The sequence below is a fragment of the Aplidium turbinatum genome, chromosome 5, assembly GCF_918807975.1.
Source record: "Aplidium turbinatum chromosome 5, kaAplTurb1.1, whole genome shotgun sequence".
Lineage (NCBI taxonomy): Eukaryota > Metazoa > Chordata > Ascidiacea > Aplousobranchia > Polyclinidae > Aplidium > Aplidium turbinatum.
Genome location: NC_137476.1, coordinates 20,579,089 through 20,604,775, shown reverse-complemented (window position 1 = coordinate 20,604,775; position 25,687 = coordinate 20,579,089). Strand labels below are relative to the sequence as shown.

The 25,687-nt window shown below is 38.0% G+C and overlaps 1 protein-coding gene across 1 annotated transcript; it reads left to right on the top strand.

Annotated features, from left to right (window-relative positions):
* Positions 1–1,135: 1,135 nt before the first annotated feature.
* LOC145769937 (centrosomal protein of 112 kDa-like) lies at positions 1,136–25,569 on the top strand. The gene is made up of 24 exons (XM_082581486.1): positions 1,136–1,361; positions 3,475–3,538; positions 3,959–4,076; positions 4,305–4,455; positions 5,374–5,441; positions 5,704–5,739; positions 6,290–6,317; positions 8,432–8,484; positions 8,556–8,642; positions 9,042–9,141; positions 9,585–9,703; positions 10,090–10,233; positions 11,054–11,208; positions 11,351–11,480; positions 12,169–12,261; positions 12,532–12,671; positions 13,130–13,220; positions 13,873–14,025; positions 14,496–14,678; positions 15,188–15,418; positions 15,857–16,069; positions 21,097–21,186; positions 21,826–21,927; positions 22,603–25,569. Exons 1-24 carry the CDS (start codon positions 1,262–1,264, stop codon positions 22,696–22,698), a joined length of 2,745 nt encoding a protein of 914 aa, XP_082437612.1. The 5' UTR covers positions 1,136–1,261; the 3' UTR covers positions 22,699–25,569.
* Positions 25,570–25,687: the final 118 nt, after the last annotated feature.

Below are 25,687 nucleotides of genomic sequence, written 5' to 3'. Positions count from 1 at the left end.
CATCACAACGAAAAACAATATAGCCAGAGATGTACGTAGACGTAGATGTACGTAGACTTTTTGTTTACGCTAACGCTTGCGGCCACATTTTTTTGGATAGTTTGCGCTTGAGGCTACGCCGTAAAGTTTTCGCGGTTTTTTAGCGCACAGCGATTACTGTCAACGAATAATTTTTATGTATTTTTTTCGCTACAACACGCCAATACCTTCCAGCGCTGCAGTTGAAAGAATGTTTTCAATGGGCAAAGACATATTGGAACCAAAACGCAGCAAAATATCAGATGAACAGTTTCAGATGCTTGTGTTTTTTTCGTGGAAATTCAAAATAAAACTTGTTTGTTTTGAGTGATTTTTCCGTGTGAATGTTTGGCACCTAGCAAACAAGATGAGTTTACGCTAGTGTATGCGCTGACGCCACCAACTTTTTTTACAAGTTACGTTGACGCATACGGCGTATGGTTTTTCGAACGTTTGCATTTACACTGACGGCTTCAATATTTTTTGTATGCGCGTACATCACTGAATATAGCCTATGCCAAACAGAACAGAGGTCTAGAAAAAGGTAGAAGCGACAAAACGCGGATGTATTACACGCATGATACCACAGCAGGACAATCAGTTTGACAGACTGTTGGAGGAATGCAGTAACCCTAGTCCTTATAAGACTATGGCGAATACTGGTAATATTGTCTTTCGAAATAGTTTAGATGTTACTGAGCACTTAAATTAATTTTCGAGATATTATTATGCTAGGCTGACCTCATTGTCGCATTTTTTGAACGATAGTATATCTGTCAACACTTAATCTCATGAAGACAGCTATATATTTTTCTCTAATATGGTTTTAATAGAATACAATGTTAACTATATATACAATATGAGTTGCAAAACATTGAGTTTTCCACTAAAAATGGTATTATTCTTTGGCCTGCAGGTCAGTGGTCTAATGCTATAGTTGCAAGAAAAGGAAATGTTACTTCAAATTATGTATTGGCAAAAAAAAAAAGCTTGACACCAGTAACAAAATGGTCGAAAAGCAGAATAATAATAATTTGATGAGTTATTTTTAAAATATATTATACCGTTATAATAAACAAATATATCAGGTTTATTTATATTTCTAGTGAACTTTTTATTTTACAAAGAAGTCTATGTGTATAATTGTTTTCAAGCTGTAGTTTAGTTGAGTTGCCTTGTTATGTCAAGCATTTATTAACTATGGTATAGCTCAGAGAAGGCTCTTTTGGGATTTAACACATTGATGTCGTTAATGGATTCAAGAAGCATGAGAATGGACAGCGAATTTGATAAATACTTGGTTGATATGAAGCCATATTTGCTTAATCTTCCCCATAAAACAGGTGAAGTTATATTTTTGTTTTAGATGCTATAGTCTCCACATATAATAGCCACAGCCTCTCATGCTATGCCTATGGTTACTTTGTGCTACTCAAGTATGACATCATGTGCCCAGATATATTTTTGAAAAACATACGATCATGCATGTGCCATGAGTACATGCCTTCGACATCAATAAAAAAAATGTCAAAACCAAATTGTTAAAAATATCAATTGAATTAATAAATTTTATAGGAGCAGAAATCTTGGATTTGAGAGGTTGATTTGGCTCTAATGCTCGTCAATTGAGAGACCGAGTAGGTTTGTCAAAATAAAGACACTCAAGCAGCTTGGGTTTCAACAAGAATATTGTCCAATGTCCAATGGTGTGGGACATAGGTATTTTGCATTCTGTTATTGAGCACAAAGAACTGGTAATGGCAGTCTGGCCGTGAGCATTGCAGCATCAAACCTATACACATTGCACAATTGCACAGTACTCTGTAAAAGATTAGACAAGGGCCGCTGTGTGCAATGTGTCAGTCCTCACTTTCCAGCTGCAGCCTGTCAGCCATTTTAATAGGGCATTGCACATGTGTCATTGTCTTTTAGTGGAATTGTCACTTGTAATATCTGTCTAGTGTTATCCAAAAGTACATGGGGACAAACAGCCCTTTTCTGTTGATTTTTGCATTAGGCTTACAATCTGCTTTCTAGTTTATAGATGGAACGCTGCTCCCGTAGTTTTGGTTATGCTGAGTTTCACTCACCATTATTGAGATAAGCTGAGAGGGATCATGTTCCAGCTCAAAGTATCTCCTAGCTTTTTCCATCAATTTGTGCTGTTGAAAATAGCCAGGTTGATAGCATACAGCCATACACGCATTTCATGGAGACTGTGCTTTGCATGTCTTGAGTGTAAATATTGAAAGGAAGTTGAGTCAACACTGTTCCCAGTGAGACACCATTTTTCATGTGTCTCAGTCTGCATCACCATGAGTTGCAAGTGATGAGGGTAAAGTTTCTGTTACCTGCATGCTCCATGATCATTATGGATCATGTGTCTAAAAGCAGGCAAAGTTACATGTAGGCGCAGTAAGATCTGGAAAGACCCGCAACCTTCTTTTATGCCTCAAAGTTGTTCTCACTGACTTGGGTCAAGAGGATGACTTGATCTACAGTGAATTTTCCACCCCTAAACCCAACTTGCTTCCTTCGTGTGAAGTAAGCAACGATCATGCTGCTAAAAGCGAAACTCAATCAATTGCATGACCTCCGACTGAGCCACCAACTTGCTTCTTTGGAAGACGCATGAAATAACTATAAATATAATGTGTAAAGTTCTTTCTGGTCTATATGTGGTTCTTACAATTACATGTCATTGGCGTCTTCTGTTGATGATATTTGAACTATTAAAAAGTATGGTTTTTAACTTTTTAGTATCCAAGTCTGAGTTAGCCTATATTGTGACAATCACAATAAACAACAACAACTATATACAAATACATGACATATGGAAGACTTTAAAACTATTGATAGTTGTCTTCCGGTTTCATGTTATAAAGTGAAAAATTTGGTGGTACTAGAGAAACGTACCAATTGTTTTAGGAAATAGCAAGTACATTAGTAGAATCTTCCTTAAAATTGTGCAAAAAATTCTTCTTAACTTTGGAACTGTTTAATAATAAAACAAATGTTAGAATTACTGTATGTTCCCAAACAAAACACAATGTTTATCCGTAGACAATTCATGTTGTTAGATGTTTCAGTGAACATTTTCTTTAAGAAACAGTGAAAGAATTTGGGATGTTGTTTCTGGTTGAAAATTGTGAGGGTATCTTGTTTCTAACTTTTTTTTACAACTGGATCATCAACTCACACGACTCCTTTAAAGACCTAGGTCTTGACAAGTCATTTAGTCATTGACAAGTCAGCTTTCCTTGAGGGATAGGATGAGAAAGAGGATATCCTTAGTTTAATTGATTGCAATGTCAAAAATATCGTAGTCAATAAAACCACTTGGATACAATTCTAGATTGACAATCTGTATTGCATTTTGCTGGTTTGTTTTGACTAAAAAAAATTTATAATTGGCCTGTATATTATGTAGTTGATTCATAATATTTGTTTTTATAGAAAGACAACGCTGTGCTCTTTGGATAAAAAAGCTTTGCGAGCCTGTTGGGTCTTCTACTGCTAGGTAAACTGCTTTTGTTTCCATATTCTTGTTTTAAAGTAATAGGCTACAGACTTTGATTGTTTGTGTGAATTATTTTACAATGTGCTTTGTTTATTGCATGGAATTCAGTACAATTTAAATATGGTATGGTAGCTAGTATTTAATACCTATATTATATACTTGAAATTTTGCTAAGGCATCTCTATAATATCAGCATCTATGCATGAAATAACCTGTAGCATAGACTTGCACTGGAGAGTTGGAAGTTAAAAAACGTAACCCAATCCATTTTTTACTTTATATTTCAAAACCTGTTATACTGTACTATTGTTAAAGATTTTTTGAAGTCCACTTAATTCTTCAATAGAAATAACTTGAAATTTGAAACTTAAAATAAATAGGCTAACCAATTTTACTGTCAACTTTTTCTATCATTTACAGAAAGAATCGAAACATGCATGCAAAACTACTGCTTCATATGCTGAAGAGAGGAGTATTGGATGGGCCATTTTCTACAAGGCCTGACACTGGAATCTTGAAATCTCTTCCATCATACATGGTAAAACACACAAAGTACCAACCATGGCAAATTGCATACAGTTTATCTGGCAATGTGTTGTTAGTTGTAGTTTTGATGCTACAACAAATAGACTAGGCTACTGTTAAGCTTGACCATGCTTTCAGTAGCAGCAATCTCTGTTGCCATATCAGTGATTCAACAAAAACGTATCCTCGGTTTTCTTAGTATGCCTTTTTTGGTGGTTTCATTGTTGTTATCTATTTTTAGTCCATATTTTTTGATGAACCTGTCACATCCGGATTACGTTTTCGGAAGGGAAACGACATCGACATATCTCAAGAAGACGAATTCAAATCAACCACAACACCGGACTGGGCTAAACAAGAGTTGCCTTTTTCAGCATCTGAAGCTTTCACAGGTTAGATTTTTTTCTACTACAGACTGGCTGTTTCCATAATCATAATTATAAAAATAATTACTTCTAAGTTCATGAAGTGAAATGCACTAGAAATTTGCAGGAATAATTGATAATTGCTGACTGCTGTTGTATTTTTTTACATTGAAATGTTCATATTTCATTTGATTTATTGATTTGTATCAATTTTTATTTAATGACTACTGCACAACATACATTCAGCAAGTGTTTGAGTGCCGTATTCTGCTGAAGATAATACTAATAGACTATGGATTGATTTGCAAGAATTTCATGAGATCTAGAATAAATGATTGCAGGTTTTACCAAAGTATAATATATATTCCTTGAAACATTTAAATCTCGGTGTTAATTTTATCTATAAAAATGAAAGTCTAAGATTCAAAAGTGTGGTATATATTTAAAATAAACATATCTCTGAAATTGGATATTTTGAAGAGATGGTAATGACCATGTTCTGGTGGAAGCATATTTTCAGTTATAACTTTTACTGAGACAAAATATTCCTTTAAGCATCGTCTAAGTGCACCAAAATTTGCTATTGCATCATTATCTTGATATGGGTGAGAACCTGATGGACTCTTTTTTTCATTTTATGCCATGCTTTATATCTAGCATGAATACACAATTGTACTTGATGGTAAAATAATTTGCTCTTTTATGGTGTGGTTGGCTCAGTGTGACCCCTTCAAAAGAATTCAATCGGCAACGTGCTATAGCTTACTCTATATATGCAGCATGATAGGTTAGAAATAAATGTCACTCATAACAGTTGATTTATACAAAACATAACTAATCTAGAAGCTTGGAGATGTTAGGTCGATTACAATTGCCAACACCGTCTCCTTCAAATCTTAGCAATAATATGCAATCCTAACTTGTGCCTTTGTTGTATGACGTTAGGTATGGATGAAAACTTGAGTTTTTTAGAAAAATATCGATCGAGTCCAGTGCAAGCGAAGCAACCCCAAGTAAGATTCTTGTAGCTTTGACTTACCAATGCATACTAACAAGCATAGCATTTGTTTATTCTAATATGAAATCTTAAGGATTTGTTGTTATTTCTACTCTTGTTCGCCATCTATATGTTTTAGGGTGAGAATAAGTATATTACAAACAGTTAGATGCATGAGAGAACGTGGTAATGATAGGAATGTCACGCATTATCCATGTTATTGTCGAAACATTTTTACACCTACGCACTTTTGCTGAAGCTTGAATTTTATTTTCCAGGATGATCCAGACTACCACGGAGACCATGTCTTGGGAGTAAGTTTCATTTGTTGCTGTGTTGTTTTTTAATTTTGTAAAGTGTAATGCATATACCTTTATTTCATTGGTTATTTTTGTTGGACTTCCTGTTTTTCAAAGCTTTGTTGATCATCCATGATCGTGTCATGCCTTTGAATGCTGTAGAGTAAGACCCCAAAGTAACTAGTTTAAACCAGTTAAAAGCAACCAGTCAATGACAAACAAAAGTAGAAGAAGTTGGTTTGGTTTACTGATGTCATCAAATTCTGAGTCTCGTTCATTCAGTTGACACCTGGCTGATGCAATGCAAATGGCGAAGTTTTTAATTATGTCAGTCTTGAACCAATTACCAAAGTTCAATTTTCCACCAGTGACATTCAGTTTTCCACCACAACATTTTCTCTCACTGTCAGACTAGAAATTAGTTAACCAAATGGTTTACTCCAAATGTACATTGTACAAAGGCTGAGGACAACTGACGAATTAGCATAGAACACGGTTAGGACATGCGTTTTGCGTATCTCTCGTCATTTCACACTTTTTAAATAATATCTCGTATGTTTTGCAGAAGACGTCTGATTTTCGTGCTTCTAAAGGTGAGAACAGTTTCGTGTTGTATTTTCAACAACCAGTGCTGAACTTATTTATTAATCGATTTTTCTAATTGATGTGACGACAAATATTGTCGTGGGGTGATTTGGTAAAAATGTGTTTTACAGTGAACCCTTGCCTAGAAAATCTGTTTGCGGCTGGCTTGCAACATGTTTGCGAGTTTCGGGAAAGTAGCATAGCCTATAATAGTTGACCTTTAAATGCCAAAAAGAACGCGTAAGGCGATTTTTACAACGTTGTAAATATAGCCATTTTTGAAAAGTAATTTTCATGGTAGAGGGGTTTTGAACAAAAATTAAAAAAAAATATATACCAGAGGTCTTAGGATTTCTTCTCTTGTTATATTCGAAATTCAGAGCTAATGGAGACAGAGCTAATTCTATTTTAATATTGACACCAATTACCGAAGATCTTGATATAATTTGTATAACGTGCATTAATAAAATCGAAATCATTAGATTTTCTGTTGCCAGTTTTTTTAAGAAGACCGTTTTCATTTTTTTAGCTGAAGATGTATCATCCTGGGCTGATTCCTCTGTCAACGCAGTATTTTAACATTATCGTTTTAATGACATGATAGTATGTTGGACGTTGGACTTGTCCGAGTAATCACTAGTTTAAGTGTGAAGTAAGATGGACACTAAGTTCAAGGCCCATACATTCGCCTGAACATAATAGAATGTATTTTATTTAATGGCTTTCTTCAGTGGTATTCTCTGTTAGCTATTTTCCACTCTCTTTTTGGTTTGCAAGGTTAGAGAACTGACTATATGAGATCTTCTCTCAACTTTAATAAAAGTTCTTTTATCGAATTATATTGGTTTGTTTTCAATGAACTATTATGTCCGCACTGTCTGTTTTTGTGTAAGATGAGAAAACTTTGCGTTCATAACTTCGTTGTGACGCAAGACTTCGCGTTCATTATTCTGTCTTGTTTCTTCGCAAACGTTAGCATGAACTCAAAGAGACCTTTAATTAATGTTACCATATTTTGTCAAATTGCTAATGATATAAAGGTCTTCCAATAAAATTCTGCGCATTTTATTCTTCTTAATAAGAGTTTTTTCGATTTGTTTTGCAAAAACTGTATACATTGCATCTTCTTACTTGCGCCTATCAAATTAGTTTGTTAAGTTTTGCGTTGCGTCTGCAGTATTCTTTACAGTAGCGGCAAGCGTGGCCGACAATTGATTGTTATCTTGGTTAAGTTGTGAATTGTGATCACTGTCGAGTAGTTTGTAGCAGGGCCTGTTGCAACATGTCTGATCAACGACTTACATTCCTTGCTGGTTTAGCTGGTTGGTAATCAATACTGTTTGTTTGTTTTTGAATCTTGACAATAGATGTCTTTCAATGAAAAGAAGTCTTTTACTTCTTTAACTAGTCTCTGAAAATAGAGTTACTGATGACTATTACCAATACGCACAACAACAAATGTTGATGTTCATGAGGGTTATTAACCTTTCTACAAATGACTTGACTGTTCGATGTTCATCCCATGATTGAAAAGGCAAAAGAAGAAGCGCACAAATTCTTTTGATGCTTTACTGACGTTTCGCGCATCCTCGCAGCGAATATAATGCACAAAATGAAATTTCAAAAATTAATGTTACAGTAAAAAAGTTTAATTTAAAAACATTAAAATAGTAAATAAGATAGGTAGCGATTGTTGTTTTTATTAACAACATTTTTGAACAAAAGAAGACTAAGGAATTGAGGATACATTTGGGCACTGCATTATTGCTGAAACAGTTGTAATCAAACAGGACACACTCAGAAATTGAAAATGAAACAAATGTTCGAGTTGTGTTAAAGCACCAACTAGCCTACTGTAGCTGGTAGTGTGCCAGAGAAATTAGCAGCATACACACAAGAAACCACTTCACTTCTGCATATTCTTATTCCACTCTTGTACAGTACTAATATAACGATCTATAATTCTTTGAGAGTTGTAGCTTAACTTTGTGTTAAAAAGAGATCAAATAGAAAAAAAGTTTTTATGTTTAATTTCGTGCATGGAAGCGTTTGGTCTGGTTTGTGCCAACTTGTCTTATGGCAACTGTGATGGTTGCTAACGTTATTTTTTCGTTTTCTCAAGGAGCGTCAACATTTCGAGACCAGCAGAGCCTGATCAACATCCACGAGAAGGAGGTGAGATGTCGAAATATGAGGCCACCGCTTTTGGTGGTTTTGTGCACACTAACATGACTTTTTGTTTCAAGTTGGAGATGAAGACGAAGCTACTGGAAGCTGGTTTCCACGAAGAGAAACTCAACCTTCAACACAAACACGACGTGGCCGTTCAAAAGGTGATGACCAATGTCTTTTCAACAGTTCGGTAGACTCTATTCGGTCACGTCACATCGTTACTTAAATCATTTGAGACAAGCCCACAAGTGACTGGCCCTATTATGCGAGATTATCGCTCACAAATTGTAACAAACATTTACAAACATTAACCGTAGCAAAGTATATGCTACAAATAGCAAGACCGGTTATCTGTGTGGATAATTTTTTTTATCGTGTGTACCTTATGGATTTTCAAATAACAGTTTTGTTGACAAGTTTTAAATCTTTATCTGGACACTTTCTCAAGCATTTTCATGCAAATTCAATAAATGTCGATTGTTACATGAAAGAAATAGACCTGTTTGTCTTGTTATGGCTTTGTCAATCAAGTGTTCACGTTTAGTTTTGTGCTTTTGAAGATTCTCGACAGAAAGAACAATGAGATTGATGAGTTGAAACGCCATTACAAAAGCAAGGAAAAGGAGAACGAAGAATCCAGAAGAAAACTTGAGAAAAAACGTGAGTCACGTTCTCTTTGAACATCTAATCACCTAACTGTTATCTTGTTAAAGTCCAGTCCACTGCGTTTGATTGAAACTTCGTATGACTTTATGAAATTACAAAACCGAAGTGATCATGAGGCTTCAGACAAAGACTCAATCTGCGTGCTTGTAGTTGTTCTTGATATACATTAGAAAATTTTGTACATACAAAAAGCCAAAATTATTGCGATAATGTTGGAGCAGATTATTCTCTAATTTGGTAGGTTTTAATATTGCAGCGTTTAACTTTAAAAGTATGATATACTATAGAAAGAGGTATTTTTAATTTACTAGTAAGACGTTTTTTATGCAAGGTTCTTTATGCCGATTACCATTTATTTTATGTGGATAAACGAGAATGTGCTTGATTAAGCGTTAGTATTTGTTAATAAACCCCCTTTAACTTCTCGTGTGCTACAGTGCAAGCCGTTGTGAAGGAGGCCCAGGGATCCAGTGAAGCAAAAGACAAGCAAATAGAGGAAGCTACGTCACTTGCTGATGACATCAGAGAATCTCTTCATGCGGAATATGACGCAAAGGTTACACTTACTGAGCCTGGCTCCATTGGTTTTGTGTTGTGGGCTACAGTTGCCACTGCACAGTATGCACGCGTTATGTACATTTGTTAGATGTAGAATGTGCATGCCATCATGTGGATCCTTGCAATCTACGTATTTTTGTTTCTTATGAATAACACAGAATAGATGTAACGATTTTTTTTTGCTTTGAAAGGCATCATGCACAACGAATTGTTAGCATAGATTAAAGAATGAATGATAGCAAAGCTGACACTAAAGCTCTTTGGCTCCGCACTGTGTGTGGTGAGAACGAGAAGCTTCATGATGATTCGGTAGATTGCTGGTTGGGCTCAAGGCAACGACATGATCAGTTGATGTCTAAAACCTTATTTTAAATTCACATTCAGATCCACGACTTGATGGGTAGCATGGAGAGAGAGAAGTATGAGTTGCAAAAAAGCCACACCAAAAACATCCAGGAACTTCTTGACGACACAAACCACAGGCTGGCCAACATGGAGGACGAGTACAACTCGCAAACGCAAGCGACGGTAAGACCTGCGTTGTAGAACTGAACCGAGCGCGCCGATTTTAACCCAAAATCTCAGACTAGGTATTGGGATAGTTTTGAAGTGATCTATTCAGCATGACCGAATGGATGTTTCTGGATGTAATGCTCGTGGTGTTCTGCTTAAAAATTATGTAATGACTGCACTGCACTTGTCGACAGCTGTCTTGCATTGAAAATTCGTTATTAACGTAACTACTCATGAACCTAGCACGTAGCTCAATGTTACTTGTTAAATGTCCTTGGCTGATACAAAATCCGGGATCATTTAAAAACAGATTATTTGATATATTTACCACTACTTTCGCATCCGTGTTCGATAAGTTGTGGCTGACTTTTTTAGTCATGAAAGACATTCTTCGACTTATTGTTGGTGGTTATCAAATGCTTCTCCGTTTCAGCAAAAACATATTTCTATCAATCGATTATTAGTTTTTTTGTGATTAATTTCGAACTACGTGGTTCGAAATTACACTGATGATCGAACGTACATCTTGTGCAAGCCTTGTAACGTCAAGTTATTATGAAGAATTTGTATTATATATCTAAGAAAATTGAAAAATAGGCTGAATATTTCTTTGGCACTCGGCGAACATATAAGAACGAGCCAACTACAAAATAAATTCCGGTAGCTCAATTCTTCACTGACCATTATGTTGGTTACCAACTGTTGTGCATTCACGAATGTTCATTTGACCCATGGACGAGTTGAAATTTCAGTATTTTCTGAATATAACTTTGCATACGACGTTCTTCTCTTGAGTTGGCTGCTGCAACAAAATTTATAACTTGCTTCCTTCCAGAAAGTGATTGTCAGTGAATTGGAGCAACATGTGAGTCAATTGAGCTACGAGGCAGAGGCGATGTCCAACGCCAAGCAACAGCTGCAAGTTGAGAAACAGCAGCTGGAGATCGACCAGAGCAGACTGGTGGCGGAAGCAACGCAAGCCAACAGGAAGTGAGTGGCCGTTATCGCACTTGCTACTTCTTGCATTTAGTCAAAAGTAAATTGTTTCACTCTCAAAGTCTCGCTGCGTTGAATTTGTTTTGTTAGTGATTAGTTTTCTTGCTGTGACGTTAACTTGATGAATACCGTCCAGATGCGAAGACTTACAGAATGAAGTGGCGACCTTGCGTAACGAGCTGTCAAGTAGGATCCGCAGCATACAGACCAAGCATGATGCCAGTGTCGAATATCTGAAGCAAGAACACAAAACCAACACGGCGCGGGTTAGCATTTCATTTGTTTGCGGTATCCAAAGTTCTTACACAAAAAATTATGATTAGACCGAGTATTTTTAAGCGTCTTACCAACTCACTGTTGCATGCTTTGGAAGGGTCTGGAATTGACCTCTTTTCGAGAGTCGATAACCGCTTGGCCATGCATACGACATGCATACCAAATCTTCGTACTGTATTATTTTTGTAAAATAACAACAGATTATTTCCAAAGCTTTAAAACGAACAGCTTGTTTCAATGCTGCTCAATGCTAGATAACGTCCCACCCAATCTCGCAAAAAAAAAGCTTAAAAGGAACTCAGCTTTGCGGAGAAAAGTTAGCGCAAAATTTTATGATTATTGGTTATAGTAAAATATACTTCAACGTGTTGCAACATACATTTCTGACAAGACTAACATTAGCTAACCAAATATTGTTTTACATTATAGACTACACAACTAAATCAGTATATCTGACAGCGTAACATTAAGTTACTTTATTTTAGCGCAGTTTCACTAAAGAAAAGCAATTTTGTTTTTATTGTATATTTTAAATAAGACACTGCACTCTTCGTCTTTATCGTGTTGATCCAACACGTTGCAATATGAAATAGAAAAAAGAACATTATCATCGTAAATAAAGATTCAAGTTGTTTGCTTATATTATTTTCTTTTCTGACGTTCTTTGTGACTTTGCAGACTCAAGAAACCATCAGAGAGATGGAGGATCAAGTACAGAGCCTGAGACATGCTCTTCAGGACAGTGAGCAACAGAGGAGCAGGGAGCTCAGGGTATGATGGCTTGTGCTGATGTGATTTCAAAACTATCTTTATCGTTGACCTGCTGGCGTTGATTTATTATGTGTAAATATTTGGGATGATACAATAGCTCTGATGTTAATTGTTTTGTAAAAGCATTTTAATTCAAACCGGCATGCTTAATGTGCTCTTCCAGAATTCATAACGCTTTTTATTAAAGGGGGTAATCGTGCACAAGCGACAAAGATTAGGCAATAATTTCATATAACGTTTTCATGTGGCGCTTTAATTTTGTGACTTTAGGAGAAAGACTCCCTCCATCAGCAAGACATGATGAGCTCTCAGCATCTTCACGAGAAGCAGGTTCATAGTCTGAGGGCGGAGTGGGATCAAGATAGGGTGCAACAGAACAGAACGATCAAAGCATTAGAAGATACCATCAAGTAAGCTTGATGTTCCACACTTTCAATGTTACAGATTGTCTAATGTGCATCCACAACAGCTGTTGCATGCATGATACACACGATTCAGTGTTTCCGTCTCGCAGTCATAGCTAGTGCAAGCTCGCTCTGTAGTTTTGAATGTTTTTCACTTCATTCATCATTCCTGCTCTTTCATTCACATGTCGTGTAATCTTCACTATCGATAACTTACTGCTTTGAAGATTTGGCGATTGTATTGTTGCTAAAAGATTTGGCGTCTATTTTGCGTTATGAGTCTACGACATAAAATTCAAATTTTACCTGTACTTGTAAAGTTTTAAACTTTGAAAAATTAAAGTTTGCTTAGCCTTCCGTCCTATTTGTCCTTTCAACATGTTCAGTATCTTCTTGCAGTGTTGGTATTCGATGAGCTTTAGTATTCGATTGAGTTTTTGACCTTTCAACCTTTTTTTCCTCAGGGACAAAGATGAAGAAATAGTGAAATTGACTGTGACTCAGAAACAATGTACGTCACAGGCCGAACAAGCCATAGAAAGTTATAAAAAGCAGGTGCGGCTTATTTTATTGATCCAATACCATCGGTTGAAACTGTGGTTTACGCTTATCAATTCACGAGATCACGGCGTTCAACCACTGATACAGATGCTCAGTTTTCAGTTCAAACTCGATCAAAATCGTGTCTTAGTTAGTACACGGTTTTCCGTTCTTTGTTCTCCGTGTTACGAAGGTTGGACGTCAGCAATTATTGATCCGGCTCGATAGCAGCTTTCCACGTACTCCTATTTGAACGTTGACCGCCACAAGGTTTCCCTTTCGGAGGTCGCTCCGCACGGTAACACAATTCGAATTTTCGAATTTAATCCTGCCTTGGTTAGCGCTTTGATATTTTTCTGCCAACCTGGTTACGAAGCATCTGACGCAGGCTTGGTCACTGTACTGACATTGATAAAGTGAAGTTTTTCTGTTGAAGCTTCATGTTGACAATAAGCGCTGCTAGACAGAGCTGAAACGCGTTACTCAGCGCACATTCCGAAAGTTAGCCAGCGAGGCTTTAATCTTGGCATTTATTTAAATGTAGTGTTTCAATTAGGTGTGCGTGGTCTTCCTGCATCATCTCTAATTTGTGATGTTTCTTCACTAGATTCCTTGTTCAGCTTGTTGCGTCCATTAATGCGCATGTTTCCATCATTCTCCTCCTTAGGCTTCCGACGCGCAACAAAAGGTGTATTCTGACATGAGGAGCCAGCTGGAGAAGATGGAGGCTGATCTGGAGCAGAGCAGGATTGCAAGGGATCTCTTGCAGGCGGAGTTTAAGAAGCAGATTGAAGAAATGAAAGAGCGACACAGTGATGAGGTAAGAATGACGTTATGTTAATGTGTTTTGACGTTACATGTACATTGTATATTATACATGTATTCATGTTGTAAAAGCGTTTTAACTGATAGCCCGGTGATCATCATTGTCACCTGGTTGGCGGAGTTAATGGCCCACGCTCGGAAGGACTTCGGTTCCACACCAACGAGAATTTCCAACTGTTCTTGACAAAAGATGTGAATGTCGTCACGAGGACAGCTGTTCAACTATCCTGTTCACTTACTCGTAAATAATAACCACCAGACAGAAGCTTGGTTTGGAGTTAAAATAGCTGTTTTAATCCACGACGTACACTTGTAGCTGTACACATTCACTTTACATAATTATGTTAATGTTACACAATACATAGATAAATTAGCTTTGACAAGCCACTGCTGTCGGTCGATTCAAGTTATGATGCGATTCAACAAATTTCTCTAAACGTAAAATGTAATTCCTGTTGATTTTAGATGAACGAAAACCGGGCGATTCTTGAAAACGACAAAGGCGGCCTCACGCGACGTTTCACCGCGGAACGGGACAGGCTGGTCAAAGAGTACGAAGGGCAGCTCTCCATGTCTGAGGCTCGGCTAAGAGAGGCTCTGGAACAACAGGAGAAAATAGTAGAAGAAAGAAGATCTCAACATCAAGAGGTAAGTAATTTTTTGGCTATGTTGTATCCGTTGGTGAGATCACAGGCCAGGAGATGAAGCTTTTGCTTTCCAGTCATGCTATTCTGGTACGCCTCCCGGGGTTAAACTTGTTCCTGAAAAACACTGTTCCCCCAATGCGTAATAAGTTGAGTGGGCGTAGTTTCTGACAAAAGGAAATGCGGCTGACAAACAGAAAGTGGCTCTAGAACACCCTGCTCCCGTTACCGCCTAAGGATTAGTATTATAAGAACCTTATCTTTTTATTCCCCGATGCTGCGTGTCAAGTACATGGCCACTTTCATCTTTACGTTGTCTCCTCTGCAGCGGTTGGTATTGCGAAATTTTATTAATAAAATTTAAGGTAAACAAGTCAAGAAAAATCATTGTTGATTGAACGTTTGTTTTTCTTTTCGATTGTTTTAACGTTAGGCCTACATAATCTGCAGAAAAATTCTTGAACGAAAGAAACCAATGAATCAGTTTGCTACCTTCAGTTCGGTCTGTATCAGGTTGTATCCGGACTTGAACTGCAAATCCGTGAACTTCGCGAGGAACTGGTGTCAGCGAACGCTCTTCGACGTCAGCAACTTGTTGAGCTCGGCCTCTTGAGGGAGGAAGAGAGGCAGAAGGCGTCACGTGACCATGACATCGCTGTAGCGAAATTGGAAGCAGAAATTGATCGTCAACGAAGCGAGCTTCATCGACAGCATGCGACCGAGCTGGCACATCAGACGCAAAAGGTGAGGGTGCGATCCACATGCACTATGCAGCCTCATTCAACATCTTTTATTCAATGATGTCCTCTCTTGTTGTCAATGTCAATCGATAGGTTTCATGATTTGTCGGGCGAAGGCACTGGATTGTATTTTCCTTTTGACTTGTGGATTGATATTCCCAATAGCTCTGTTGTTCTTTTTGATATATTCAAATGTCTCTAATACTTCTGGAGAATAAGTTCAAAGAATGGCTATATCTGGGATGAGGTTTTATTTCTACAGAAATATGTTGCGGTAAAAACGCCAAACATTTTGTGTAAAAAGTTGTTCAATTCGATTCAATCTAGGTCTAGATTTAGAAATGTGATAATTTTTCTCATACGTGGGTCTTTTTTTTAATCGATAACCTTACCCGGGTTATTATACGTTCCCTTGTAAGTTTTGAAATCACTTCTCTGTTAGATGAAGACCAAGATAGAACACTTGGAAGTTGAGCATCACCAGCAGATGGAAAGAGCGCATGAGAGGTTGATGGATGCTCAGAACAAGGAGGCTGCTGCGAGAGAGATGCTGGTGCAGAGCAAGAATGAGGCGGAGGAGCAAATCTTGGGCACCGTAGCTCGTTTGGAAGACGAGGGTAATCACTTAAAGATGCAACATCATCATCTTCTCATGGTATGTTGATCCAATGAGACCTCGACAGTTTCCATTGACGTAAAGAGTTTTTCTTGAAACAACTTCAATCACCGGTGGATAATCGGATGTGTTATGATAGAGAGCGTAGATCATTGTTCTCAACCTTTTTCATCCCGCGGACTACTTTTACGTTAGTACACTAAGAAGAGAATCCAGCTTTTTTTAGGTACTCAATTACTTAGTAATTAACTTTGCTGAATGATGAATTATTAATAACAAGAATATATTCAATCAGAATTATTCTTCATACATTGTAACATTGATCAGTTTGACATTTCCCTCACCTCTTCATTCCACCACCACGTATCTCCTCGATCCATCCTGCCTTTTGTTTTCCCACAAACTTCATCGCAAGCTTGCAGAACTCTATTCTTGAAGGATCCCCATGAGCTGTAATTGAACAAGCGCTCTGATGCCTAAAGCTAGTGCCTGAAGCCGACGTGTTGATTCACTGTTCACTGTTGGTGAAATTGTATTTCTGTTCGCAGTTTCAGTTTGTGCAAGTTGGAGTGAAGGGTGTTGATTCAGTTGGTCTGCTGTTAACTTGAGTTGTGTTATAGAATGATTATTTATTTTGCAGATTCGAGTTTTAAGTTTAATAAAGCCAAATAACGGTTACAACAATTTATTAAACTTATAATTTAAACATGGACAAGGTCTTGAAACCTGAGCGTTTGGAAACTGAGCCAAGTGCTCCGTCAGCAGTCGACGGATTCAAACATTGGCTTGAGACGTTCAATCACTATTTAGAAGCTTTGGCTGCAGCAAATTTGAACCCAGACAATTTGAAAGTTTTAATCAACATGGTGTCCCCGAAGGTTTATAAAAGTATAGCAAGTGCTAGAGACTATGAATCGGCCATGACTATCCTGAAGGGTCTCTATGTAAAGCCTAAGAATATCGTAGCTGCACGTCATCGCTTGCGCACATGTCGACAGCAACCTGGTGAAACAATAGACAATTTCGTTTTGCGCCTGGAACATTTTAGTAAAGAATGTGAATGTAACGCTGTGACCGCCGAGGAGCATCGTCGCGGACTATTGAGAGATGCGTTCATTGCCGGTCTGTCTTCGAGCGGGATACGCCAACGATTGTTAGAAAACAGAAGTCTGGATTTTCAAGATGCATATGAGCAAGCTCGTGCTCAAGAGCTCGCAATTGCAAACGCTGAGACCTATCAAACATCAACCAGTTCCATGGCGTCCAGCGGTGCATGTGCGTGGAAGTGGCCAGACAGACAGGAACGACTTTCCAGTCAGCAAGAACCGCAGTGCGCCGAACCAGAGCTTCTTCAGGCAGCTTATGCTAAGCAACTGTGTTATTTCTGCGGAGAAGCTCGCCACCCCAGAAAGGAATGCCCAGCAAGAGATTAGTTTGTCACTACTGTTCCAAAATCGGACATTTTTCGAGAGTCTGTCAACAACGTTCTGTTCGTTCTAAATCTAAACAATCACAGCGCACCAAATTGAACACTATCCGAAGCTCAGTACTAGCTACAGCTAATCTTTCAGCAACGCAAAACAATAACAATGTTTTTTGTGATGTTTTAATTGACGATTTTACTGCAAAATCATTGATGGACACGGGGTCATCAGATTGCTACGTTACCAAAAGATTTGTCGATCAACATTTCTTAAAAATTCATCAAACATTGGGCGAAGTAATTTTAGCCGAAACATCTGTTCGTTTGCCAATCTTAGGGCAATGCTTTGCTACCTTGATCGTAAACAAAAATGAATATTCGAATGTTTCCTTCAACATTTTAGACAATTTAGCCACGGATGCAATAATCGGAGAGAAAATTTTTAAAGAACACAAAAGCGTTGTATTTAAATTCAATGGACATCGTCCTGTGCTAACTCTTAACGCCTTACCAAAAATGAATTTGCTTCACCCTAAGCCCTTCGACCATTTAACACAAGATTGCCATCCTATTGCTGATAAAGCCAGACGATACTCCAAACAAGACAAAGATTATATTCATGAAGAAACACAACGCTTGCTACAAGACGGCATGATTGAACCCAGCAATTCTCCATGGAGGGCTCAGGTTTTGGTTGTCAAAAACGAGCAATCAGGGAAAAGGCGCATGGTCATGGATTACAGCAGAACTATTAACCGTTTCACTCAGCTTGATGCATATCCATTACCACTAATCGAAGACATTGTGACCGAACTTTCTAAAAATAAAGTATTTACCACTGTCGACCTAAAGTCCGCTTACCACCAGATCGAACTTGATCCGAAGGATAAAGAATACACCGCTTTCCAGGCGGGCTCTGGCTTGTATCAATGGCGACGGTTGCCGTTCGGTTTAACCAATGCCGTTCCCCAATTTCAACGAGTCATTGACTGGTTTATCAAAAGCAACAATTTAAAGGGCTGCTTTCCTTACCTCGATGACATCACGATTGCTGGGAAGAACCAAGCTGATCACGATCGGAACTTGGAAGAATTTTTTAAAGCCGCGTCGAAAACCAACTTAACTATAAACGAGAAGAAGACACAGCACTCTCAATCAAAGGTTTCTTTATTAGGATATCAAATCGAACATCAGTCAATCAAACCAGATCCAGACAGAGTGCAACCACTTCTCGATTTACCAGTACCCAAAACGCACAAAGAGCTCCAGCGCCTGGTTGGACTATTTGCTTATTATGCACGCTGGATTCCTAACTATTCGGACAGAATACATCCGCTTATCAAAGCTTCATTGCCTCTGCCAGAAAGCGCCAATCAAGCCATTCAAGAAATCAAGTCATTGCTGGCTACAGCTTCGTTGCATCCTATCGACAACTCCCTACCCTTGACCGTGGAAACTGACGCTTCCAATTTTGCTATTGCTGCGACTCTTAATCAAGATGGACGCCCGGTAGCCTTTCACTCACGAACCTTGTCGACGGGTGAACAGCGTCATTCTGCTGTGGAGAAGGAGGCATATGCTATCGTGGAGGCTTTGCGCAAATGGAGACACCTATTAATCGGACGTCACTTCACATTAATCACAGACCAAAAGAGCGTATCGTATATGTTCGACGTCAAACACGCAAGTAAAATAAAAAACGAAAAGATAACTAGATGGCGAATTGAACTCTCTCAATTTAGTTACACGGTCTTACACAGACCAGGGAAGGAAGATGTAGGTCCCGATGCACTTACACGTGCATTCTGTGGTGCAATTAGTAAAGACAATTTGCGTGAGCTTCATGTTGCTCTGTGTCATCCCGGCATTACTAGAATGACTCACTTCGTGCGAAACAAGAATCTTCCTTATTCCGTAGCAGAAATACGAGACATGGTTTCCAAGTGCTCTGTATGTGCTGAAGTCAAACCACGCTTTGTCAGGTCGGACCAATCTCAATTAATAAAGGCTACCCAAGTTTTCGAAAGGCTCAACTTGGATTTTAAAGGACCTCTTCCCAACGCAACGAAAAATAAATATATTTTGACCATCGTCGATGAATATTCCCGATTTCCATTTGCTTTCCCATGTGCCGACATGACGCCAACAACAGTAATCAAGTGTTTAACGGAACTGTTTGCTACCTTTGGAATGTGTTCATATATTCACTCCGATCGCTGGTCTTCCTTTCAATCTCAAGAATTAAAATCTTGGCTGCACTCTCATGGGGTAGCTTCCAGTCGAACGACCAGCTACAATCCTAGAGGAAATGGACAGTGTGAAAGATACAACGGAATTATATGGAAGGCGGTCCAATGTGCGTTAAAATCTCGTCAGCTGCCACCTTCCCATTGGGAAGACGTTTTGACCGATGCCCTGCATTCAATCCGTTCATTATTATGCACCTCGATCAACTGCACACCTCATCAACGATTCTTCCAGCATGCTCGACGTTCGGTCAACGGAACTATTATTCCGTCGTGGCTTAAACCAGGTCCAATTTACGTCAAAAGACACGTGCGTAATAAGAATGATCCTTTAGTGGACGAAGCGGAACTGCTTGAAGCAAACCCAGGTTATGCTCACGTTCGTTTAAGCAATGGAAATGAAACCACCGTGTCTATTAGAGATCTCTCACCATGCAACAGGTCTGCCGACGACGCTGCTGTAAATCCGGCGTGTAATTCTGAAAACGAATCTTTCGCCGAACCTGATGCTACTACTCCAGAATTCTTGTCCATCGTACCTCGAGAAAGTAACACTTCCGAGCCGTCGTCTTCAGAAACGATGCAGCCTGATGATGGACCAAGTGAAACTAATGAGAATAGCGTTGTCACCCCAAAGCTGCGCCGCTCTGAACGGAGACGCAAACCTGTCGATTACTACGGTGCTGTGCCTTACGTTTGATATAATTTGTGTTCAACTTCATGCTATGGCACCTGTACATATTAGGTGTTGTAATAACGGTGTACCTTCAATTGTAATTTTAAGTTCCAATTGTCCTCATTGTTTTTTTTTCAACTTTTGGTGTTGTTCAATTTTATATGGGGGAGAATGAGCTGTAATTGAACAAGTGCTCTGATGCCTAAAGCTAGTGCCTGAAGCCGACGTGTTGATTCACTGTTCACTGTTGGTGAAATTGTATTTCTGTTCGCAGTTTCAGTTTGTGCAAGTTGGAGTGAAGGGTGTTGATTCAGTTGGTCTGCTGTTAACTTGAGTTGTGTTATAGAATGATTATTTATTTTGCAGATTCGAGTTTTAAGTTTAATAAAACCAAATAACGGTTACAACAGTAGATCAGTCACATTGTTGTGAACAAGACTTAAACCTTTCTCTTGTGTCGGCATCTTTTAACTTCCAAACTTTTCTTTTGATCACCCTTTGTTCAATTACAGTTTTCTTCAGACCTTTTTTGTTCAAGCCGCTAACTACCAACCCATGCTGAAGTTTGCATGGTATCACTTTCACATCTTTGATCAGTTTTTTATTTTTCCTGCATACCAACCCAAAGTCAATTTCATTTTCACCTGCACCGAAACTCACTTTTCTTCCTACCTTTTTCTTAAACTAGGCACTGTTGTCACGCTGATGACGTATTTTTCAGAACGCTCAATCAGAGCTCGAAAGATTGAAAGATGAACACCGCGTCAAAACCCGTCACTTCCAGCAGGTTGAGTTTGATCTGAAGAACGAGGTAGGTTCTTGTCCTGCTTGTTCATTAGTTGATCTGGTGTAGTCTTATATTAATCTAGTATTAATTTCAATCACAACGAGTCTGACACCAAATATTACCACCAAGGTGATTTCTGTTGAATGCTCAGATTGTTGTTCACTTTAATAAGATGGAACTTTTGTGTGATTCGTTGTTGAAATTGATTGAGTTCGATTTAATTTTATGAGAATAGAAAATATCTTACGTTCATTTATGTCATAGTTTTAGATATGATCAGTGATAATATCCAAAGGAGTTTTCATAGAACATAGTTTTCTTTTCCAGTAACACAGTTTTTTTTTCAAGAACGTATATTTGGTAGTCCACCGATCATGTATGACCCCGTTTTCACCAGCAAAGTTGCCATTTGTACGTCGCTTTAACGTGCTACGATGTGAAAGGGGCAACTTTTGTTGGCTGGGATCGAACAGATCTTCCAGCTTAATAAACACTTGTCTTAATTTTAAGCAAAGGTCATCGGATCCTGGATTCAAATCACGTTTTTTTTTGCTGTGCTTGCTAATTATAAATCACCGAAGCTTGACAATCACTGACCCGTGACTCATGAAGTTTTTTCCCTTTTTTTTCAGACATTTTAACTTGTTTTTACTTTATTAACAGCTTTCTCGGGTTAAGCTGGAGTGTGAAGAGCGGACGAAAGACCTGTTGCCCAAATCGCTTAAGCTCGACCTTGAAGAAACCATCGCCTGCTTGCGCTCTCAGGTGGCTCATTGTGACATCACGTCCGCTTCGTGAATGTGGATGCTGTAATTTGTTTTGTCGTATCTAAGCTGAAGCTCGGTATCGGTAGATTTAGGTAGTGTTCAGGAAGGCTAAAAAGTCCATCTTAGAGTCCACCTTCGTGCCATTAAGATGCATTCGCACTCTTCGGACAGGCGACGATCTGACGCCATTTTCTGCGTCGTACAAACGTTCTCACCACTTGGCCACGCAGCGCACGATGTTTGTTCCCATAAAAAGTGTTTCATGATAAGGGGGCTGTGGTAGAGAGTTTATTTTCGTTTATTAACATGTAAAACTAAGCAAGGGTTCAGCGTTATTTTTATTTAACTTATAAATCTCTCTTTCCTTATTTTGCTTCAAAGAACCCTATAATATAGTATACCAATATAGTGAATCAAAAGTTTTCGACTTTTATCCAGCCCTTGCCAAAATTAAAAAACGTAGCTGTGTGAGAACGAATGTTGAACACCACTCGACAAGAAAACTCATGATATGTTAACAATAAATAAAACGTTTTACCGTAACTGGTTTTCTGCGTTCGTCGCAGGTTTTATAATTTTTGTTTCTGCGTTGCCACAATGCCAAAGTCTCAGACCTTGTGTGATCGTTTCGTCACACGTTTTGCTACCACTGAATCTAATCATTTCTTCACAGATTAAATCCCTTCAACAGCGCATTGAAGTTCTCCAGGACGAAGTGGAGGACGACCGTACCAAATCCCTCACCGCAAGCGACTCCTACCGGTTGTGACGTCATGTCAATGATGTTGTGTGACATCATAAGATTTGAAACGTTACAACGTGACGTGACCGATGTAAGATCCATCGATGACAATGGCGTGTTCCAAACTGTCTCTGACATGACACGAAATGTCAGTTAACTTTTAAGTCTGGTCGTTTGATCCTCCTTGTGTCTGTGCCTAGAACTTTCCATTATTGCAAGTATTTATATATCAGAGATCTATAGAGTTAGAAAGGAGAGCTTTTAGATTTTGAGTATATCTCGTCGAGGTTTTAAGCGTTTGGCTTTCATTTGGTTCTTTGTGTTGTAGGTTGCGAATGTTCTACGATATTTTAGAAAATGTTGAAGATGTGCTTTCAATGCATCCATATTTTTCTAATGCGCACATTGGCATTTGATGTGATTTATACTATTGAGTTTTTACATTTTTACATACATGACACTGCACGGTTGGTCTATTGGATATCTGCTTATTTTTTGTAATTTTATTTAAACAGTAAACCAAAGCATTTGTAACAATATACTGTACTTCTACGAGTAAGCGTAATGTAAACCAGTGCTTCTTAAACTTTTTTAGTTTTGTTCACCACTAGCATCTATCTCCACATTCATTCACCCTTGTTTCATGATATGATAAAACTATTTCGTCTATATATAACAGCACAAAATGAGTTAGGTTGTTTTGATTTTTGTTAAGATCAACTCAAGCTAAGTTTTACCATTGCAATCTACAATCTCTCGAGTCCAGAGATATAAAGCTACTAAACACAGTCAACAAATTTTTGTACTTATACACTCAGTGCAAACCAACTTCACTATTACAATAAGCAAATAAACAACAGTTCTGTACCGGTAGTCGATTTACTGTAGAAAATTGTTTACTAGTGACTAGGATGCTCCTAAACTTTCGCAACTAGTTTTTCAAATCGCGGATGAATCAGTTCTTCTAATGCCACCCTCATCGATGAGTTTACACATTTCAGTGTATTTCTCTTTTTAGTTAGTTTTTTGAAATTTATAAAAAAATCAAACAATAAAAAATATTGAAATTTATAAAAAACAATTAGTTTTGATTAAAAAATGAAAAATTTAGAATTGATTTTGTTTTTGGAAATTCTCACCTGTTCACTGAACAGGTGGAATATCCGCCCTGCTCGCAAGCTATCATCGATTTCTGACGGTTCACCCTTATTCACCCCTTTTGGTTGGTTCACCCCTGCAAAAATTTTATTCACCCTGGGGTGAACCATTCACCTGTTTAAGAAACACTGATGTAAACTATCGTTCCCGACAACTTCAAGCGACTGATAATTTCGGACTTCCAACTTAACTGAAGTGAAGGCAATTAAAGGTGAAAGTTTTCAATAGAAGTCATGCTATATCCGCTGTAAATCTCTATCTCTAGGCAAACACAACAACTATTCTTGAGATGTTGCGTTGCCCTGCATGATGCTTCTCGCCCCTAAATATTATTTTATCAACTTCGCATGCTCAAGAGCTTAGCATGCTCAAGACCATGTGTTGTGTAGAATCCTTGAAAACCTGATGATGACGCACCGAAATATCTGTTGGCTGTCGCTCTTGGACTAATTTCACAAATTATAAAAATGATGATGTCATATTCGATTTCTTGCAGTTTTGTAAATCGTAAGTTGCCAAACACAATAAGATAGAAAGACCAATGGAAAATCTAGAATTTATAAGTTCACCGAAAGGATCTTTTTGCTTTCCCGTTTCAGACAAATTCATTGTTGCTCTCGATTCGATAGTTTTGACAATGTGTTCGAATATGTGCTCGTGATTGCTAATCGTAGAACTTGTCCTACACTTAAGACAATAAGACTGATACCTTAGTTAGAACAGGGATCATTAAGCTTTTAACATTGTTTCAATCGTTCAGTAATCAGCAAAATGTGAATGTATGAGACTCCAACGTGAACAGTTGAAATATGGCACCAAGCACATTTGGTTGCTCTTATCATTTCCGTTTTAACGGATATGTTTTCGTTTTACTTTCAGCAAGTACATTTTATAGTTTAGTGAATCAAAAGAATATTTCTGATGGTGCCCAGCGCAATAACCCTAATTTGGTTATCTCTGTATTGGGATGCAAGAAAAAAAAATTTAGACACGTGCCATGTGTTAGCGAATAAAAGCACAAATTTTGTGGGAATATTTTGACATTGCTTTTTTCGCTGTCTGTACAACTGGTCAATGTTATCACGATGGTTGCTATTGTTTAGTATCCATTATACTTGCTATCCAATCTTCGGCACTATCAAGAAAGCGAATGTTTAAAAGAGCATTATTGTAAGTTATATCGGAAGTTGTGAACAGCTGTTTGCAACGAATCGTCTTATCGATCTATCGAATATATCGTTGTGTGCCTTTGTTTTGTTGTTGAAAGGCTAACGTCGATGCTACTCCCAACTAGTCATATGTTTTTTCACATTGATTCAGTGTCTTCAGACGTTAAACAAATGCAAAAAACAATTTTGTTTTCTGGGATCCAGCTGTGGTTGGCAAAATGTAAACCCTTGCTGTGTAAGTGAGTTTTTCAAGACTTGCCCTAACAGCTAAGTTTTCCTTCTCTTCACCGCAGCAGTCTCGAAAGATAGTGTCAGATGTCCACATTATTTAACTTGCTGCTTTTTGCAATTTAAGCTTTTAAGCTTTACGAGTCTTCATTATTATTTTCTTGTTAAACATAGTTTGGGAACGTTGTTATAATTTTGACATTTATTACATGTAGGCCTAATGATACACATGCGTTTACACATGCATATTAGCGTTTTGTTATGGATAATATGTAACCAAAACTCATTTTGTTTTTGTCACAAGGGCTCAAACAAAGTAGTTCAGTTAAATTTTTTAAACGAAGACTTGTGGTTTTTGCTTGCGTGGTTTTATTATTGAGGGCAAAATAGTTTTCAGGTTTCTTACAAGATATTGAAATAAGCTTTTCATGGTATTTCCAACAGAAGTAGCCTAAATCTAT

What these genes read in the sequence shown, in the direction of transcription:
- LOC145769937 (XM_082581486.1), top strand. Translation starts at nt 1,262, where the DNA reads ATGTCGTTAATGGATTCAAGAAGCATGAGAATGGACAGCGAATTTGAT. An exon ending in ACGGAGACCATGTCTTGGGA is followed by an intron (nt 5,740 to 6,289) that starts GTAAGTTTCATT and finishes TATGTTTTGCAG; the next exon opens with AAGACGTCTGATTTTCGTGC. An exon ending in ATGCGGAATATGACGCAAAG is followed by an intron (nt 9,704 to 10,089) that starts GTTACACTTACT and finishes ATTCACATTCAG; the next exon opens with ATCCACGACTTGATGGGTAG.